The following is a 20,852-nucleotide window of genomic DNA, read 5'->3' on the forward strand; positions in this document are numbered from 1 at the left end:
AAGACGGATTAGGCGCGCTGAAACTGACTTACAGGGGCTCTCGTCAAGCCGTGCTTTTAGTACAGCTCCAGGCTACATTCTGTGTTGCTCCAATTTAGTGTTGTAATTAAATGTCGTTTTTCAGGCAAGTTTGCGTATTAACAAGCACAACGTCGCCACTTGTTCGTGTTAAACAATTGGTTCGTGTGTCAACAACCAGCCTAAAGAACAAGGTTGCTTAGGAAATATTATGTCTATTTATAGAACAGAGCGTTGCCCAAAGACGTGATGTGTTGTGCTATTGGAATAAGGTTAGTGTTTCACGCACCCTCTTCCTTATCAAGTTAAGGGAATTCCTTAGGTCAATATAGTGGACAAAACATGCACATCATGATTAATTTGTTTGGGTAATTATTAATGAATGAAATAATCGGTTGTTGGGGTTGGATGTACAGTTTATGAAAAAAGTATTTGCCTCCTTCCTGATGTCTGTATTTTTTGCATATGTATAATTCACAAAAGTGTCAGACCCTCAAATCCACACAGAGAAAACCCAAGGTATCACTAAATGCAGTTTTGGAATGTTGATTACGTTTACTAGGGCACACAAAGTAAATCAAAACATATCTGGCCCTATGTGAAAAAATGATTGCCCTAGCCATTATTTCCCCCCTTTTTAATGACACTGTATATCAATTACTATGGTATAATGGCCCCTATTTAATATATATATATATATATATATATATATATATATATATATATATATATATATATCCCTACACAAAATAAGATAAACCATTTTTTAATCAAGAATTCATATGAAAATAAACAAATCAATCAGCAATGGAATACTCAATAATCAGTAAGGCTGCATTTAAAGTGACAGTGTGTATTCATTGCCTCCTAATGGTATATATATATATATATATATATATATATATATATATATATATATATATATATATATATATATATATATATATATATATATATATATATATATATATATATATATATATATATATATATATATATATATGCGGGCAGCACGGCGGCGCAGTGGTTAGCGCTTGTGCGGCACAGTTCATGTCATGGGAACCTGTCGTGGGTTCAAATCCAGCTCCGGACTTCCTGTGCGGAGTTTGTATGTTCTCCCCGTGCTTGCGTGGGTTTCCTCCGGGCACTCCGGTTTCCTCCCACGTTCCAAAAACATGCATTTCAGGTGAATTGGCCTGTCCAAATTGTCCCTAGGTGTGAATGAGCGAGTGAGTTGTCTGTCCCCGTGTGCCCTGCGATTGGCTGGCAACCAGTTCAGGGTGTCCCCTGCCCACTGCCCAGAGATGGCTGGGATGGGCTCCAGCCCCCCCGCGACCCTAATGAGGATGAGCGGTACGGCTAATGAGATGAGATGAGACATATATATATGCATGTATGTATGATCTAAATGGCAAAAGCACTTGAACAATTACAATTATATAGATTATTTTTTATATATGCTAGGTCAATATTTGTTTCACTGATTTCAGAGGCATAAGACTCACCAAGAGGGGATGAAATAAAATTAAAAAATAACCAAAGGCTGGGTAAAAAATAGAAGAGCGATAATGCTTAATGGTTACTTTGAGTTGCTATCATTTTCATTCATACATGTGATTCTTAGCACTCTTTTTCGGTTGCATGAATAGTTACTGTAACACCTAGTGGTCAAATGACTCATTTTGTCTCTTTAACTCTCTTATTATGGAAGGGGCCTCAAACTATCATCGGAAAACAGTCGCCTGCTTGAAAGAATCAAGAAATCGTTTAGCTGAAAACCACGTCAATTAAATGTATTCTAGTTTCAATTGTTGAAACCACAGACTGTATTATTCAACCTCAGCTACACTTTATTTAACAAAATAGGAGCAGATCAAATATTGCAAAGCATACAAATTTAATTCAGAAACACAGCGTTTGAAAATGATAAAACACTACATGAAGAAGACAGAAACCAAACAGCATCCCCTCTTCAGTGTCCCTTTGGGTTGAACAAAAGAGCAAAAACTGGCACTAAAGAGGATAAGACGCCTTGATGAATCACTGGTCAACTGTGTCCTTCGTACGAGAATTCTTGCAGGGTTGAAATGTAAAAGCAAATCCACAGCACAGTAAAAACTGTTTGATGCGTCCACACCAGCCACTGCGAAATGTTAACAACATTTGCATACTAAAAGTCTAACCACTGGGCCACTGCATTGTTTTCAATTTTCTTTTAGTTTTAGTTACATAAGAGCTATGACGATGAACAGACGAGCGAAATAAGTTATTCTGCACCGTGGATAGCGCTCAACCTTTTTTACCAAGGGTGCAACGTCGTCCTTCCAGCTCTGGGGGCAAAATGCCCGCCTTTTTGCACTTTACCTGAAGGGTTTTTCTATTCTAGATAAGATCTTTAGCTTCAGCCTAACCCAAACTGAATTTGGGTGGGTCGGGGCTAAAATGTCAATCAATACGTTGCGTTTCGGCCAAAATAACCCCTCCTCCTATAAATATGAAAATTCGGGGTTTGCTTTCTGTTCGGTCCCTTAAATCAATTTTTGGGGTCGGGATTGAGCTGGTTAGGCAATAATACCCACTGGATCTGGTCGGGCTAAATTGTTTTGGCCAGATCTTACCAGTTAGGCTTTTATAAGTTCAACTAAGCTTCATCTAATTGAAAGATGACAGTGTTTTGAAACGTTTGGAAAGGAAACTTATTTCAATTTGTGTCAACATGTTTCACATTGTGTTAAAAATAGGAAAGGGCAAGGGTTGCCTTAGGCATTTTTTCCCAAGTGGAAATTGGTGTTCACACCTTCCATTAAAGCAGACCTGCATCGGTATCAAAGGCATCTTGCATCAGTCGTTGCCATTTTTGTCAAAGCACTTCCTCGTTGTTAGGACACACCACATTCCACAAAAGCAAACGATACTCCCGCAGTATTGAATATTTCAAGCACATTTTGTAAATACAATGAATTATTTGTACAAGGTTAAAAAACTCAAAAAGAAAAGTCGACCAGCAGGGCGAATCATAGCCATTTTTTATGTGTGGAGGAAGGTTTTTTTTTTTTTTTTTTTGTTTTTTCCCCCACGATTAAATAGTATCTATATTTACCTGTCATGGTTATATAGACTGAATTACCCTAGGTAAACTGAAAACATTTTTAAAGAAAATATAATGATACAAACCACCCGCAATTAAAATGACTAATATTTCTGTGTTTTGGATTTTCTCTCACCCAAAGCAGGCTATATTTGTAGACACACAAAACCACAGAACTGTTATTTGAGCGACATCGACTTTGCAGCAGAAGCATCTGAGTGGCATCATGCTTGTCCACATGTTGCCACCAAGTCAACAACCAGAACGTCAATAAAAAGAAAACAGTATACATTCAGAAAATGAGGATGACTGCGCAGACTGGCATGTGGTTGAATGATTGCTGGTCGGAGCAGCATAATTAACCCCGAAATTTATCGACAATCGAATCATTAGGAATGGAACAAAAGAACATGCGCTGACAGCATTTTGTCCTTTCAGATAAAAACTAGGATTGTTCACCTTCATGTCTCGCCCAACAGCTTTAAAACAACAAATACAAATCCCAACTGCAGTCTCACAAAAATAGAGGAATGGCACTTTGTTATAGTCATATATATATATGTAACTCTCGTAATATCTATATCTATATATATATAAAATCGTCATTGATGAGCAGGAAGGGGGTTTTGGTCTCTTCTTGGCTGATCATGGTTCCTCGGTCGCGCGCTATGTGTGCATGTTTGAAACCATGCAGAAAAATCATGCATATGATACATCGGCCCAACTATTTACATTTACATTCATGCGCTCGTGCACCATTCCCTCAAGTGCACAAGGCCTGTTCTTATCGTCTGACCCCTTTCGGCTTGGAAAAAAACCGATCTGTTGTCCAATTGCAGTTTAGAGAAGGGCGTCATTTCTTTTAAGGTGGTGGGGGATTTATGTACAAAATATACAAAGATGAGGTGCTGTTCAGCAGATAAACTGCATTCTAAATACAGTCGAGTGAAAAATAATCCCAAATGGGGTTAAATATGGACTGATCCAAAACTCAGATTAATTTAATCTTATCTTGTGAGTTGTTATTTATAGCTACATAGTTTTCTTATTATTATTATTTTTTTTTTTTACAAACCAACCAATATTGGGATATTAATTATTTAACAAAAAATAATTCTAGATTTGGGTGCAACTGAGTTTACTTTATTTTACAACATTTTAATACTGTAATAATAATAATAATAATAATAATAATAACAGTAAACATTTTGTTGGTTGTCGAGTTCTGTAACCCAGGAATTTTTTTAACAATACAACTCAATTTTTATTTTTATTTTTTTTGACCCATTTTTGTTATTAAATGGGCAGTGTGTAATATTTGACCGCTATTTTTTGTTGTAAGTTGTAATGCAACCTTAAACAATGCAAAAAGCACAAGTAAGAATACAAACTACGGAGACTCCTGCGACTGAAGATGGCAGGCAAGTATGCCAGCTCACTTTAGGTGATGCCTATGGTATGTGAAATAAATGCTTATTTCTTAACCTATGAGTATATTGAAAATGCATGTTTATATGATAGTTTTTTTTTATATTTTTACTTGTCATTCAAATCAATCTGTGTTTTTTTATTGCACACTTTGTTTTTACCACTAGTAAGCAGTAAATAATACACACTGTCCCTTTAAAAAAACTGTGAGGTCTAGTCAAATTAACCCATTTAATGGATGAGTCCACCCTTTACCCAACTTGGTTTATTTTTTGACCCAACATCTCTTCGTTTAGTAAACGTTCACTAGATAAGCTGGCGAGAGACCGTCCAGATCGCTGGGTTGTGTATGGCTGCCAATCAAGGCGTCCAATCAAGGCGTCCTTTATAAATCCAGTTAGGCCAGGCTGCTTTTCATGCATCGCTCGTGGTGGAAAGATGCGTGGTGCAATCAAAGCCTTGGTGAGCGCCTGCATCTGCGTGGTAATGCCCGCTGTGCCAGTACGACGAGTCGCACACTGTCTGTAGGGAGTTAATCTCGGAGGCGGATGAGTTGCCGTCACGCCTTTTGGACCGCTTGCGGTTGCGCAGGATGAAGACCAGCATGCCCACCACTGTGAATGCCGAAGTGACAAACACCAGCAGCAACCCGGGGACCAGCACAGAAATGGACACCCGGTTGGGCTCAATATAAGAGTTTGAGCGTGTGCCTGAGTCCAGCATGAAAGTGCTGTTTTTGGACAGGGATGTGGGAGAGGGGATTTTTTCGTAGAGTCTGGAACACATGAGGTCATTCCGCACGTGACGGAGGTCGCGTTTCCAGAATTCTTCAGGCGACTCACACTTAAGGTCGCTCACGATGACATCCGCGCCCAGTCTCTCGGTCCACTGCTTGAAGGGAACAATGTTGCAGGAGCAATCCCAGGGATTCCCGTGCAAGTCGATTTGGATGATAGAGTTGAGCTGATCCAACACGCCCACTACTGGCAGGAAGGAGAAGTAGTTGTTGTGTAGGCTGATCTTGGATAAAGAAATCCCAAAGAAGGCATCCACGGGCAAAGACTTGAGCAAGTTGTTGTTAAGAAACAGAACCCTCAGGTTTGGCATAGGGCTAAAAGCGCCCGCCACGATCAGCTGGATGTCGTTGTATTCCAAACTGAGATATTCCAGGTTGACGAGGCCTGCAAACATTTCGGCTGCAAGGGCATCTAGATAATTCTTATCCATGTACAGCCACCTCAGCTCGGTCTGGTTCTGGAAGGTGCCGTTGTCGATGGCTTTTATGTTGTTCCCACCCAGATCTAGTAGGTTGAGGCTGGCGTAGCCCAACAAATGATTTTTTTTCACTGCATGGATGTTGTTGTCTCGCATGTTCAGCTCGTGGGCGGCCAGTGGCCGAGGCTTCAGGGCTGATAAGCTTTCGATCTTCTTTCCCTCACAGTTGACGCCCAGTCCCTGCCTTGAGCCCACCAGCTTGCAGTTGCAGGGGTGGGGGCAGGTGGCGTTATGGAGCTGCTCTCCAGCATTGATGGTCCCTGCCGGGCCTGGCGTGGGTTTGGTCTTCAACTGCCAGTTCTCGCGTGACTTAGACCGGCTCTTAGATCCATGAGCATCAGGTGTCGGTGGCTTACTAGCATCGGCACTGGGCTTTTGAGGAGTTGGACGTGGGCCGTCGTCGTGTGCCACAGCAGCCGGGGATTCATCTTGTGTGGGAGGGGCTACCAGACTGGTGTCTGCACCGCCATCCTGTGACGGGCAGAGCTCCATTTCAGATGTCTCGTTTAAATCGCACCCTTGCAGTTTTGTGGGCGCCTCGCAGATCACCCTCCCAATGAGTGCATTGAGTGGTATGTTCTCCAGCCATTCTTTAAGAGAAACCAGGTCACAGTTGCAATCCCACGGGTTGTCTTCGAGCAGAACCTCCACGATGCCCGGGATCTGTTCGAGGATCCCCTCATAAGGCAGCGTTTTGATTCTGTTGCCACGCAGGTCTAGATGCGTGATTGGCACATGTTGAAACACGTTCACGGGTAGGGCACTGATAAGGTTGTCGTTAAGTATCAACACTTCAAGTTTGTTCAGATCCCTGAACACAGCCGGGTCAATGTCCCTTAATAGGTTGAAATCCGCTTGGAGGTATTCTAAATCATCCAGGCCAAGAAATGTACTCTTCCTGAAGGAACGGATTTTGTTGTTGTTAATATGCAACCTTTTCACCAGCTGCAGCCCTAAAAAGGCGCCAGGGACAATGTCATGCAGCCCGTTGTTCTCCAAATGCAAGCTTACAGCGTTGTAAAAGTTGGCAAACTCGTTTGGAAAGAGCCTGGACAGCGAGTTGCCGTGCAGCAGCAAGTGGTAGAAATGCGAACTGGGCCCCGTGAGATGTTGCAGCGTGGTAAAACTCCTTTTTTCGCAGCCGATGTGCACGTCCCCCTCGACCTCCGTGCACGAGCATATCTGCTCCTTACACACGTCCCTTGTCACGTTCCCGCTGGCGACACAAAGAGCCGCGTTCAGCAGGACAACCCAAAGCAGCATTTTTCAACGCGGACAATACATCCCCGGTTTCAAGACATGGGAGTTGTTGAGCCAGTACAAATCAGTCCAAAACGAAAGAAAGCAGGCGGGCGGACACGCTCGGATAAGGCAGTCTCTGTATAGCACATCGTGTGCTTGTACTTTCGAACGGAAACCTCCTCACAGCCTTTGCAATGCTATCGGTCTAGAAACGGGAGGAAGGAAAGTCCGGCGCATCCCTTTTACAGCTGAGACGACTGACCTTGGCAGAAAAATAAGGAACAAATGATCGCCTTCTTCTCTCGCTGGCGCGCTGCGGTGCGGGGAGCTGTCTGCTTTCCGCTAGTGCTGATCGGCTGCAAAACACCCGCATTCCATCTCACATCTTTCCGTTGCGTCTTACCAATTGTTTCTTGCGTCGAAAGGCATCACCCCCGCCAAAAAAGGGCGAGGGGAATTGTTAATCGAGCGTTGAGCCGCAAAAACTCCACTCAACTGCGCTGGAAAACGAATAAAACAAAAACAGCAAGAACTAATCCGTTCGTTTGTCCGCGTCGTGTAAATCACCAAAATGTGAGCGATTGCGCCAAAGTTGCACCACTTCAACGTGCAACCAGCCGTCTTCTCGCTCCTCCAGCTCGCAGCACCGCTGCAAAAGTGCCCAAGTCGACGCAGCAGTGGCGCGATGACATGTTCAGGTCGTGATGCCTCACTTGCATCCCGAATTCCACCTCCATTATTTGAAAGAAGCACCCAGTAGTGCGATTGAAACCTTCCGTGTTTTTTGTTTTTTTGGCAACACTGTTGAATGTGGTTAAACTAATTAATCCGCCACAGGCATGTCTCAGCTCAGCCGGAGAGTATCAAACGTTGCGTCAGCCTGTATGCGCATGTGTGCGTGACGTGTTCTTTGCTGAGATGCTTTACAGAGACGAATCCACTAGGATAAGAAACAAAAAGAGCAAGAGGAGACAATATTCGTATTTGCAGTTAGATGTTCATATTGAAGCCTTTTCTTTCAATCAGCAAGGGTGGTCTCTACTTTATTTCCGTGTTTGCTGCGCTCCTGATCTTCTTTCTTCCACACAAGTAAGAGGCAGCAGAAGACTTCAATATACTTTGCCAGTATGTGAACAACAGCAACTCCCCATTTAGGGTAGGCTTAAAATTACCATGATCTTGAATACCAGTGATGTGCAAGTTACGTACAAAAAAAAAAAAAACACAACAAGTTACAGTTAATAGTTATCTGGTTAAAAAATGCTCTGTAGAATATATTTACAGAAAAACAATTTGTTACTATTGAAACAAAGGTTTTTGTGTTTATCTTTTTGAAATTATTCTCACTAATATGCGCTCAACATCACACCCATCCATCCATCCATTATCTGCAACGCTTATCCTCAGTAGGGTCGCGGGGGTTGCTGGAGCCCATCCCAGCCATCACTGGGCAGTGGGCAGGGGACACCCTGAAGTGGTTGCCAGCCAGTCGCAGGGCACACAGGGACAGACAATCCGCTTGCTCATTCACACCTAGGGACAATTTGGACCGGCCAATTAACCTGACATGAATGTTTTTGGAATGTGGGATGAAACCCTAGTGCCTGGAGGAAACCCACACAAGCATGGGAAGAACATGCAAACTCTTCACAGGACACGTAAAAAAAAACATACTCAAAGTTATTTGAAACTATCTATACATGTACACTTAAGTAGACACTCAAAATAACAAGAGAACAAATTAACAAGAGAAAACTGGAAAATAAACCATTAGAAGGCCAAATTCCCAAAATGTTCTAAAAGTCCTCTCAGACCTTTATTTTAATAAATAGTTCATGTTACAAAAAGACGATATGCCCTAAAGCGTGTGCCAATCAAAGAAAAGCAACATTTTTGGCCGACAGTGATAATCATGTAAATAATCAATCATAGTCAAAATAAAAAACTGATATCTGCTTTGCAGGTGTAGAATTTGAAAAACATAATAATCTCATGATATTACAACAAACAATCAAAAGAAATAAGCAAAACACATCTGGAAAACAAATCTGAAATAACTTGGCCAAACGCAGCACCTTAGATCAAAACAATGAGAATATGTGTCAAACAGGCAAATGGTTTTGCCATTCCAAAATACAATGTTTGAGCATTTTGAATTACAACCCTAAATGTAGACAACAATTTTATTCTAAGTGCTAGATCATCTCTTCTAATGAATAAAAATCTGCCAATAGCACGAGTATACAATCAGCAACAATAGCAATAATGACTTACAGTTCTTTGAAATATAACAAGTCATGTTCTCCCGGTGCTTGCTTGCAGATGATGGATTGATGGATGATATAAGCATGCATTCTTTTAAACACTCAGGTCAATAAAACTGTATGTATTTTACATAACATAAGGCTAACCTAGAGGGAGCAGACATTGTTGTATGTAAAAGGCTTCACAAGAAAACATGAGAAGAAAAGTTTGGTTATGTTGAGTCTTCATTTTTTTATTATTCTTTTTGCTTTGTAGCACTTACTTTCGGTTGCACTACACAATACAGGACACACCAATATTACATTACAGTGTAAATGATAATATAATAAAGTAAAAAAAGTAAAAAGTAAATATTATTGTCAAGCAGAAGGCAGTGGGGTAGCAGGGCAAGGGGTTACAGGAAGATTTCACCCAGTCCAGGTGGTCAACCCAGGACGCGGGTTTAATGGAGTCAACTCAGTGTAGTTGGTCTAGAGGTCCTGGGTTGACCTGCTCGGCTCGGCCATTAGACTGGGGACAGAACTTCGAGGTCCGGATGCTGGTTTAAACCCAGTAGGAAAAACAAGTTTTCTAGAACCAGGAAGTGAACTGGCGACTTTGGTCGGAAACAACATCGACCGAAGGAGTGTGTGGGCGGAAGACGTGGTGAAATAGGGCTTGTACAGTCTCTTGGCTTTGGGTAGTTCAGGGAGTGGAATGAAGTGAACTGATTAAAAGAACCGGTGAACGTCGGTGAGGATTACCGTGATCCGCCTGGAGGGGGGCACACAGGTAAATGAATCCACAAATATGTGGGACCTAAGTTGTTATTGTATCGGGAGCTGTTGGAGGCAGCCACAGTGTTAGAGTAGCATGCTTTGCTTTAGACGCAGGTGGTGCATGTTCCCACATACTCCAGGATATATTTTTTCTTTGGGGCCACCAGAATGCACGAGTGTGCATTGAGTGCCAAGTGGGAGGAATGAGCCCAAAGGAGCCAACAGAAGGGAAAGCAGAGGGGACAAATGCCTATTGGGTGGGACATTATGCAGGCCAGGAGCTTCTTGGATTCGCTTCTCAATCTACCACGAGACCTCTGGGATTACTCTGACCTCAGGGAGAATGGTGGTGGTTTGGCCTCTGGATTTGGTGGAGTCATGGAGAGGAGAGAGAGAATTGTGTTTCTGATTGCGGGAGCCAGTTGTTGAGTCAAGGTGAAATTAAAACGGCTGAAGAACAGGGACCACACGGCCTGGCGGGAGGGCAGTCCCTTTGCAGAGTAGATGTATTTAAGGTTCATGTGGTTCGTCCAGACGACAAACGAATGCACAGGAGGGCCGCGGGTGAACCTTGTTATCTGAGGTACATCGTTTGGAGACGAGAGCTCCCACTCCTGAGTCCAAGGCATCCACCTCTGACACCTGACACGATGAGTCTGGTTGAATCAGGCTAAGCGAAGAAAGAAACAGCTCTTTGAGTCAAAAGAAGGCAGCCTGTTCTGCGGGAACCCACTGGGAGCCTCAGCCTGACGAGTTGGGTGGTTGAAAACACGTCATAGCTCACAGGTGAAAGTCACATATGATAAGAAGACGGGTTAGTTTGCTCCCCGGAGAGCTTTAGCCCATTGCAGTGCTCTAACTGACAACAGTTGATATGGTAGCAACCCAGGATTTATTAATGGGATAGTAAGCGCCAAAGGGCTGCATGTTGCCGACTCTCGCTTGACCCTTTCACAATTTAAAATAACAGCTCAGAATTGACCGTCACTTAAATGTGGCTTACTTCTTTCTCAAAGCCGGCGATCTTGTTCCCCTTGGTGTCAATGAGTGAGCCCTGAGGTTCACACGTGATGACGTCCCGTGTTTGCTTGGGTAGTGGCAGCAGCTGGCGAACCTTTTCCAAACTCTCAGACTGCTTATTTTCGATTGTTCTCAGTTATTTTCGATTGTTCTCAGCTTAGGGATGCTGCTGGAAAAGTGAATTTCCCTTCGGGGATGAATAAAGTATCTATCTATCTATCTATCTATCTATCTATCTAATGGGGCTGCTGTTTGATCACCAAATACCACTGCATTAGGAATGGGCAGCAAAGGCTTGCTTATCCCTTGAAAAGGTGGGGCGTAGCCACAGAGTGTTATCATAAACAGCCTAAGAGCCATGGGTATTTAGAGTAGACATGATCATTTCAAAAACTGGAATCACCTGAGGATAAGAATAGTGAATGGGACTGGTAAATGGAGTAATGCTGCTTTTGAGAAGAAAAGGGACGCAAAAACATGACAATTAAACAGGAATATGTTGCGTTATGTTTATAATTGAATAGATAATTAAAGATTACATTGACAAATGACGATGGTTTGCCCTTCATTTTTTTTCTTTTTAATGACACTACAATGTTTGACCACGAGATCTCATTGCATTGTGTTGTACAACAAAAAAAAAGTGCTAAAAATAAAAAGCACAAGGAAAAATATAAACTACAAAAACTCAAAAGTGCCCAATATGCACCATTTTATTTTTTTTTATTTTCCGAGCGTTTTTGAGGTTTTTGGGCACCCATAGCAGCAAGATGCCGGACAGTAATGTCAGCTCTCTTTAGTAATTGATTATTTCTTATCAAACGAGTATTTTAAAAACTGCACATTTTTATGATAGTTCATTTGTTTTTGTTAGGGGCCGGTCACTCAGCCGTTTGCGGCTGAATCACGGCTAAAATTTTGCGTTTTTTTTTTGCCCGTGGTTGCCCGGGATGGAAAATGTTATTAAGTGACTGTTCAATCTCCTTTATTCATTATCCATTATCGTTCAGTTCATAATACGCTACAGAGCTTAGGAGCAGAGACTCTTGGGGTTTGGGGATTTTAAGGGTTATTGTTCTATCTTCGTTATTAATTATCCATTATCCGTTATCGGTCAGTTCATAATTCGCTACAAAGCCTAGGAGCCGGGACACTTACTCTCAGCCAAAAGGCCAAGCTAAGGTCCTAGCCTATCACTCACACTGTGGCTACAGTCCTTGATTCATCAGCCAAGTACTGCTTAGTTGTCAGAGCTCTGGAACACCAGTGCTACTCTCAACTAAAAGGCCAAGCTAAGGTCCCAATGTTAAGGTCTTGCCGCGAATGCACCGAAAGATTTATTCGAAATGAAGAGAAACTACGCTGACGGGGATCCATGTTCACCCCCTTGACGTCACGAGCACAAATGACGCGGAGAAAGGCGTTTGACTGTCACACGCGTAACACGCTAATTTCACGTAATAACACCGCGATACAGGCGCAGAACATGCTATTCCCATGCTCCACCCACGATTACCCGCTGAAATTTCCCGTCCTACCCATGTGTAAGCACGCCCTGGCCGCGGCCAGAGCACGTCGTTTCGCGTCATTTCTGCGTCATTTCCTCGTGTTGACCACGTGTGCGGCACGCGGTTTAACACGTGCTCAAACTTTTGAGCAGCTCAAAAGTTTTGAACGCGGCCAACCACGTGAAAATTTCCGACCGCGAGTAAAGCACTGCTCTATCTCGTATATATGGCGGTCTCAAAACGTCCAACAGCGCCCAGCAGCTTTTGCTTCACGGTCAGAAATTTCTGGCCGTGGTTCAGCCTCAATATGCTCGTGAAAGGCTTTGTACCCGCGCTCTGAAGAAATGAGCAGCACTAAACTATCTCGCGCTGCCACCCGCGCGCGAATTTCCGACCTCGTCTTAAGCACCGCTGTATCTCGCCTGAATGGCGAGCTCATTGCGTCCAATAGCGTCCGCCTCAGAGGCAGAAATTTCTGGCCGTGATTCAGCCGTAAATGTCTGTGTGACCGGCCCCTTAATTAATTAAAGCAATATTTTTATTAAATAAACACACTGCCCATTTTATGTATGCCTTGTAGCTGAGTTAATGTGAGTTCACCATTAGTTGTCTTTTTACCAATACTGTTTATTAATTAACTTGTTATTTTCATTTATTTTCTCGAGTTGAATTGTTATTGTGGTAAGTCTCTAGACCCAAGACAGTTGAGCGGAAGACACAATGATAAACTTCAGTTTTTTTTTTTCTTATTTTATCATTTATATTTTATAGTGACTGTTGCACCATTCGTAGTTGATTGTAACATTCTCTTGTCAAGTCAAGTCAAATTTATTTATATAGCCCTTAATCACAAATATGTCTCAAAGGACTGCATAGGATTACAATGACACAATTACCTGATCTTAAACCAATATGCGGGCAAGGAACAACTCAAAACCTCAGCGTGAGGAAAATGAGAAACCTTGAGAAGGGACTTCACAAGTGGTATCCCCCTTTCAGGATGACCAGGGTTAATTACATTTACCATTACAATACACAAACATAATAAACACTAGGTCACATGTTGAAAATTTGTCCAGAAAGTGCATGACAGCAGCGACGCCCCCAGCCTGTAAACTAGTCCAAAAAGTCTATGACGCCACGACGCAGCTTTCCATCTCTGCCAGCTGGTCCATGCAGGTGTTCACATGCTTCAGGTCAAACGCTGGTCCACTGACTCATCTCAAATTGTCCTTCTCTTTCGTATTACCACCAGGCAGGCAGTCGGAAAAAGACAGGACAATACAGAATATGAGGTGGGCATCAATCATAAGCTTTGGAATAGAAGTGTGTCTTAAGCCTTGATTTAAAAACTTCCATTGACGTTGCAGATCTTATCTCTGGAGGCAGGGCATTCCATAGCACCGGGGCCCGGATGGAGAACGCTCTCAAGCCTGCAGACTTCTTGGCTCTCGGAGTCACAAGAAGACCGGCATTTTCCGAGCGCAGGAACATAGGGGGAAATCAAATCAGAGAGATAAGAGGGTGCAAGTCAATGCAAACATTTATACGTTAATAAGAAAACCTTAAAGTCACATCTTAAGTGGACTGGGAGCCAGTGCAAGTTGGCCAATACAGGAGTAATATGCTCAAACTTTTTGGTCTTAGTCAAAAGTCTAGCTGCTGCATTCTGAACCAGCTGCAAACTTTTGATGCTAGACATCGGGAGACCAGAAAGCAATACATTACAGTAATCAAGCAGAGAAGTAATAAAGGCATGAATTAAAACCTCTGCATCTGATTGGAACGAATCTTCGCAATATTACGGAGGTGGTAGAAAGCTATTCTAGTAATGTTTTTCACATGTGACTGAAACGACAGATTAAGATCAAACATAACACCTAGATTTTTGACCGAGTCACTATGGGTGATATTACATTTGTCTAGGTTCAGGGTAGTGTTTGAAAACAACTTACGACAGTGAGCTGGACCAATAACCAACATTTCAGTTTTTTTCTGGGTTAAGGCACAGCAAATTAAGTGATATCCATCTTTGAATCTCAGTAAGGCAAGCCTCCAGATTTCTACAACTTAACTGTCCAGTTGTCTCCAGTGGCACATACAGTTGAGTGTCATCTGCATAGCAATGGAAACTAATATTACAGTATACTTGCGGATAATGTCACCAAGCGGGATCATATACTGTAGATACTAAAAAGAAGGGGGCCAAGTACAGATGAAAAGAGACAAAAATATAAAATGTCAAAACACAAACAAACTGACTCGTCACCATACAACGAGAAACCACCCACGCACCATGTGTCTTATATGGCACCGATCATTTATCATGAAACGGGCCAACCAAAGCAGTTTTTTCCAACCTTCTATGAACTTGGTAAATGTTTTGTAGATGAAAACATCTTGAGAAACACAGAACGAAGAATATGTTCGAAAATTGTTATTCTCTGCTTTACTCACATTTTTAACATTGACATTTCAATACATTGTATGACGCAGCATTATTTGATATACATTTATTCTTATTAATCTGTCTTCATTCGATACCGTTAGTGTTTTTTTTGTGGTACAGGGTACACACACATATAATTCATTATTACATTTTATGTTGTCGAATTTCATGTACTCCAAAGAGGACACTGTTTAATATTTGACCACAAAATATCACCATAGTCCGTAGTGTGACCGAAAACAAGTTACTACAAAGCCCCCAGACACCAGGTAGCCCCCTAAAACCCCGTGACTAGCCCACATACTGGTTCTGAAACTGTCACGGTTCAATGTAATTTTCTAGGAAATTTGATTTCTAACTGGCAGGGTGTTTAGTGGTTAATTGAGTCTAATTTAGCCCTATTATAATAACAATCCGGTAATAGAACATAAAACATAGAAATAGCATAGTAAAAGATGAAAATAAGATTTTGTTTTTGAATTTCAAATTTAACTCGTAGTCCTAACTGCTAAACACTAACAAAAATGTAGCACTCAATCTCAAAAGGTAGGAGACCGCTGACCTACGGAGACCAAAACTGGCCAAACCAAACCATGTTTTTCTTCTCATTTACCTACGCAGCCTTGCCCGACTTCTCCAGCATGCAATCGTTTTGTCATTAGGTATAAATTTTAGCATCCCTTCAAGTAAATAATTCAATCACATTTAGTACACATTCAGTATGAATTTATCCTTCGAAAAATTGGAGGTTACGCTGCAATCATTTTTAACATTCAAACCGCATAGTGTCTTTTGCTAGACATTGGGTCTTTGGGAATCCGGAGCAGCGATTTCATTAATAATGTGTTACTTTTTAACGCGTTGTTGCACATCTGTGGTAACTGTCAAATGTAATTCAGTTACATACTGCACAAAACTGCTGACCACATACACATATTCGCATACACATCTTCTGTGTACCAACCAATGGTGGCTGATATCAGTGAACTGTGTCTGGAGACACATTTTTCCAGTGTCCAATCATTTTGACTTCAAATATAAACCCCAAATTAGTCTCAATTGCATTTCTAGGAGGGTATACTTATCTTGGAGTGACACCTGATCGTGATCACACATTTATGTTTTTAATCCAAATAATAATTGCATTATGATGCGATGCAGTTACTGCCGCGTTGCATTAGTGTGACCGTGAGAGCAGAGGAGCTCATAGTTGTGACATGTTACTTTGCAGTCTGCCAGATGACGAAATATTTCCTGGGGTGGCAAATGCAAGCATGGATTCTATTGGAATTCCCATGGTTGTATTTAACCAGACATATCATTAAACTAAAATACAGAAAAGATAATATAATAATCTTATTAAAAATAGTATTAACATTGTATTTTGAGTCACTGTGAACCTTATGGTTTGGTACAATCTATGAGACGCATTTCCTTTTAATATACTGATTATGTGCTAATATTTTAGATTGCAACCGTTTGAATGCTAAATTTAGCAGTTGATGGTGGACGAAGTGGTCTGGTCGATCCAAATATCAATATTATTGATACTAAGCACGTACATGGATCAGATCAATTATATTGTCCTAGGATCGATACTTCATCACCAATTCCCTCAAAGAGCTGCAGAAAGAACACCACCCTCTCTTTCACCCAGTGCCCTCTGCATCGCTTTGAGTCTAAGCATGAGTAAGTGACTGACGGGCACAATTTAATGCCTTCCCCTACTTGGTCACAGACTGGCCAGCTGCCTCCTACCTATCTGGCAGAGGAGAGTAAAGGGGTGAGTAAAAGAGCAGTAAAGTCGACCTGCCCTCTACCTAAAGCTCAAGGAGCAACACCTGCTTGCTGGCTCCAAGCATCATAAGCATGTCCGGCAGGAGTGTTTTAGCTGCGATGATGTCTGATAATCTCAACTGCTTCCCTATGTCCACCAGAATCTGCCAGTACCCTACAGTCGTGAGCTCTTTCGTCTCCCGGGCACGCCACTTCCTGCCTGTTCTGAACTCCACCCCTGCTGAAGAGACTTTTCCATCAGTGCAATATTGGTAGAGCAGGACTTCCCTGCCCTGTGAAATCTTGAAATATTCTGCTGAAGGGATGTTTTAGCTTAGTGTTGTGCCCAAAAAAGGGCAATGTTGCTTATCCACCTGCGCAGAGATCAACTGATCTTCCTCCAAAGGCTCTCAGTAGATGTCATGAGGAATTTGCACATGATTGGTGCCCCGAGAGACGAGGAAAGATACCATGCTGATAGATTCAGGCCTTAAGCTGAGAGCCACTTGTAGAGGGTAATGCTGGTAGCTTGACGTCCAGCGGTAGCTTTCAAATTGCTGGCGAAGTGCTTGCCCAGTCCCTTCACTGGCTTTTCTCACAATTGCCGTGTCTCCCAGACTGAAGTTGAAGTGGTCGGTAACCTGTCCCTTCCTCAAGATTAAGTATCTGAACTTGACCTGTTTGAAACACATCCATCTCCAGCCAATCACACAATCGTTGCCCTAGAGGAGCCATCTGCATCGGGGCACTGATGTTGTGGCATCTGTGAGATACCCATGAATGCTCTAATCGGGTTTCCGGGTGCCACGACTGGAATGTGGACCTCTGCTCTCCGATTGCACATACTTCACCAGTGTATTCATTGCCAACACAAACAGGGACACAGACGTTGTGCAGCCTGTGATGAAGGAGGACTTACTGGCGGTGTTTCGCTTCACTTAAAGCATGATAAGGTTTTAAGTTCTCTTGACTCAAGGCCCAATACCCATTATCACGTTTGCTCTTGTTTTAAATTCTAAAAGCACAGTTGTTTTTGATTTTGGTGCAATAATACTCCAATTTCCACTTATCTGGAAAGTGGCGGCCTCTAAGTCAACTTTTCTTTTTTTCTCTTTTTAATTACAGTTGTCATGTCGGTAATCGGGACGGTGGCCAAAGGACTACTGCCACCATCTGGTGAAATGGTGATTTTTTTTTTTTCTCGAAGAAATGTATTATATACTGCGTATTATTGATTCTATAACAGACTTGAGGGCCAGTAAAAATTTGATTCTGGGCCATAACTGCCCCGCGGGCTGGACTTAGGACACGGCAGACATATACTGAGTTCTTTAGGGGAAAAAAATTGTTTACTTTTTTTTAATGTTTTTTTTCTGCAGTGGACAATGTTAAACATCCTCTACAAAGCATACCGGTAGGGAGGTACTTGGCAGAAGAAAAAAAATCACTTTGGCAACATCACAGATAGAAGGTTTAAAAAACGTTACTTTGGTTAAACATTCAGTGCATATGTATTCAACTTCTGTTGCTGAAGCCCCCAACAATATTTAAAGTGCATAATGAAGCTTCATTGTTCCGATACTGGAAGTATCTGAAACATTAGCACAGCAAAGCTGAAGGGGATTGCCTGTCAAAAAAAAACGATCAAATGACAAAGTTAAAAACACTTCATTAAACAAAATGTTACTTGTTAAGGGTTGTTTTGGGAACATGGGTGTAACCAACCTGAAGCATGCCCAAACTCAACCTAAGCACTCCCGAAGATAAAAGGAATTTTAAAACTCTCGTTTCCCTTATAAAGAACAGGATAGGCTTACATATAATGCAAAACGCTAAATCATAAAAAAACGAAGTAACAAGTTTTTTAACAACACAATGTTGGATAAACTCCACTGCCTTAAAATGGTCCATTCCATTTGATTTCGAGCAAAATATCGCCCCCTCCTTACTTCTCTTTCGTTTAGCTAGCATCACTTGTAGCATAGCTCCAAAGTCGGTGGACGCTCCAGTCACAGCATGTTTTACAGTGGTAGAGGTTGGTAGAATAGCCAGCAATTTTACTCAAGTAAAAATACTGCTACTTCAGAATAATATGACTACAGTATAAGTAAATAGTAGTCATTCGAAAAATTACTTGAGTAAAAGTAAAAAGTACTTAGTGAAGAAACTACTTAAGTACTGAGTAATTGTAGCAACATCTAATGTATTGGGTAGCTTATTTATTGGCCAGTGGCTAGCATCAAGTTCAGGGTGTCCCCTGCCCACAGAGCCCGAGTGAGAATAAACAGTGCAGATAATGGACGGATGGATGAATGAATGCAGTGCACCTTGTGGATCAATACTTGACTGCTCTGTTATATGATACGAAATCAAGTTTAACTGTGATACTATGTTAATGAATAACTGAAAGTTCAATTGCTTTGATAAAATTGCAATTAGGGAATCCAATGTTTGATGTAATTTTTATTATAAGATTTTGAAAAAAACAACAAATGTGCATAATGTGCTCTGTCACGAAACAAACCAGGAAGCCGGAACTCATTTGAGTGGCCGATCTTTCACTTTATTCGAGAAATAAAAGTTGTCCAACACACAAACGGACCAAGGACAAAACAAAACAGGTTCAAAGGTAATCAAAATTACAAACTAGGCATTACTCAGAACAAACAGGCATGAACAGGTTTTACCTCAAGGTTAAGCAATGGTCTGGCCACGGGTAGTCCCAAAAGGAGCTTTTAAGTACTTCACAAGCAATCAGTTCAATGCGTCTCAGCCGGTGTTAAGGGGCGGGGCTAGCTGGATGCCATGACAACCGTGCAGGACATGACAGTGCTCTTTATCTGGCCAACAAAACAAGTGGAATAAAACGCAGAATGCATTTACAAAAATAAAATAGCAAAACTTTGAAAAGATAAAGTAAATAAAATCACCTACCCTTTTAATTACCGTGGGGTCTTACAAGTGCTAATTTAAATTACTGTATCCCCGCAACTGTACAGCTAAAAGAGAAAACTCAAATGGTTCCTGAAAGAAGAGAAGACAGGCTTTAGATAAAACACTTTATTTAAATGAAATTTTATCAAAGTACTTCTCAAAACACCTACAAAATTACAGCTACTTCCCACAATGGATTATCCTCCAGCTATTGGTAGTGGAGGGTTGGATGAAGGAACATGTTTGTCTGGAGCAGATCAATCTCAAGCAGAGTAAGTAACGCATCTTGTGAAACATCTTAATTTTTATCTGTGACCAATTGAAAACGTAGTTTTTATTCTCTGATATGTTTTTGTAAATTGGTACGTTATTATAATTATTTCAATGTGCCCACCTTTCCATTAGTTACCTGCCTTCAAGACTAATACATGGCTATCTTTGGGGAAGGATACTGCTGAACACCATCCTCCCATGTATGGAGAGGATTTGGGGCCATAGTTGTCGCCAGAGATCTAATTAAAAATATGGATACTAAGAGAGAAAGACTCAAACTGATTATATATATTTATTTATTTATATATTTAATGAAATTAAATGAAATGAAATGTTTATTGAAGGTATTGTTGGATACATTAATCAAAACATGACACACACACAAAAAAAAAAAACTAATGCTGAGAGTGAGCATGGCCAAATATGGTCACCTTACGCCCCCTCCCCTAAGAAAATTTGACAGATCTATTTCTGCCAACCTTTGCTTAAAAGTTTGCACCGTATTTGCACTAATAACCCGGTCAGGCAAAAAATTCCAAATTTTTGGTATCCTGAAAGAAATAAAGTTCCCATGCAAGTTGCTGGTAGGTCTAGGCACCCGTAACTTATATCTGTGACCACGTAAACCATCAACACGACAGAACTCAAAAAATTGATCAAAAGGCACATTGATCATTCCATGCAGTACTTTGAACACAAAAATTAAATCAAATCGAATTCTGCGGAGCTCCAAAAAGTACAAGTTCAGTCTTTGTAGTCTTTCCGGATATGACAAGTTGTGCATCCCAGGTATCCGCTGCGTATACCGACGTTGAACT

General features: G+C 41.5%; 1 protein-coding gene and 1 long non-coding RNA gene across 2 annotated transcripts; one reads left to right on the plus strand and one right to left on the minus strand.

Moving 5' to 3' along the window:
- Positions 1 to 1,847: 1,847 nt before the first annotated feature.
- slitrk1 (SLIT and NTRK like family member 1) lies at positions 1,848 to 7,956 on the minus strand. Its single transcript, XM_088331327.1, has one exon. It carries the CDS (start codon positions 7,070 to 7,072, stop codon positions 4,949 to 4,951), a length of 2,124 nt encoding a protein of 707 aa, XP_088187453.1. The 5' UTR covers positions 7,073 to 7,956; the 3' UTR covers positions 1,848 to 4,948.
- A 33-nt stretch (positions 7,957 to 7,989) lies between these two features.
- LOC148369355 (uncharacterized) lies at positions 7,990 to 14,373 on the plus strand. The gene is made up of 3 exons (XR_015850001.1): positions 7,990 to 8,207; positions 13,858 to 13,897; positions 13,973 to 14,373. It is a non-coding gene; the product is annotated as an uncharacterized LOC148369355 (long non-coding RNA).
- Positions 14,374 to 20,852: the final 6,479 nt, after the last annotated feature.

The sequence above is a fragment of the Urocampus carinirostris genome, chromosome 3, assembly GCF_059441175.1.
Source record: "Urocampus carinirostris isolate Australia breed hairy pipefish chromosome 3, RoL_Ucar_1.0, whole genome shotgun sequence".
Taxonomy (NCBI): Eukaryota; Metazoa; Chordata; class Actinopteri; order Syngnathiformes; family Syngnathidae; genus Urocampus; species Urocampus carinirostris.

Excerpts from the sequence above, each read along its gene's own strand:
- slitrk1 (XM_088331327.1), bottom strand. The coding sequence starts at position 7,072 with ATGCTGCTTTGGGTTGTCCTGCTGAACGCGGCTCTTTGTGTCGCCAGC.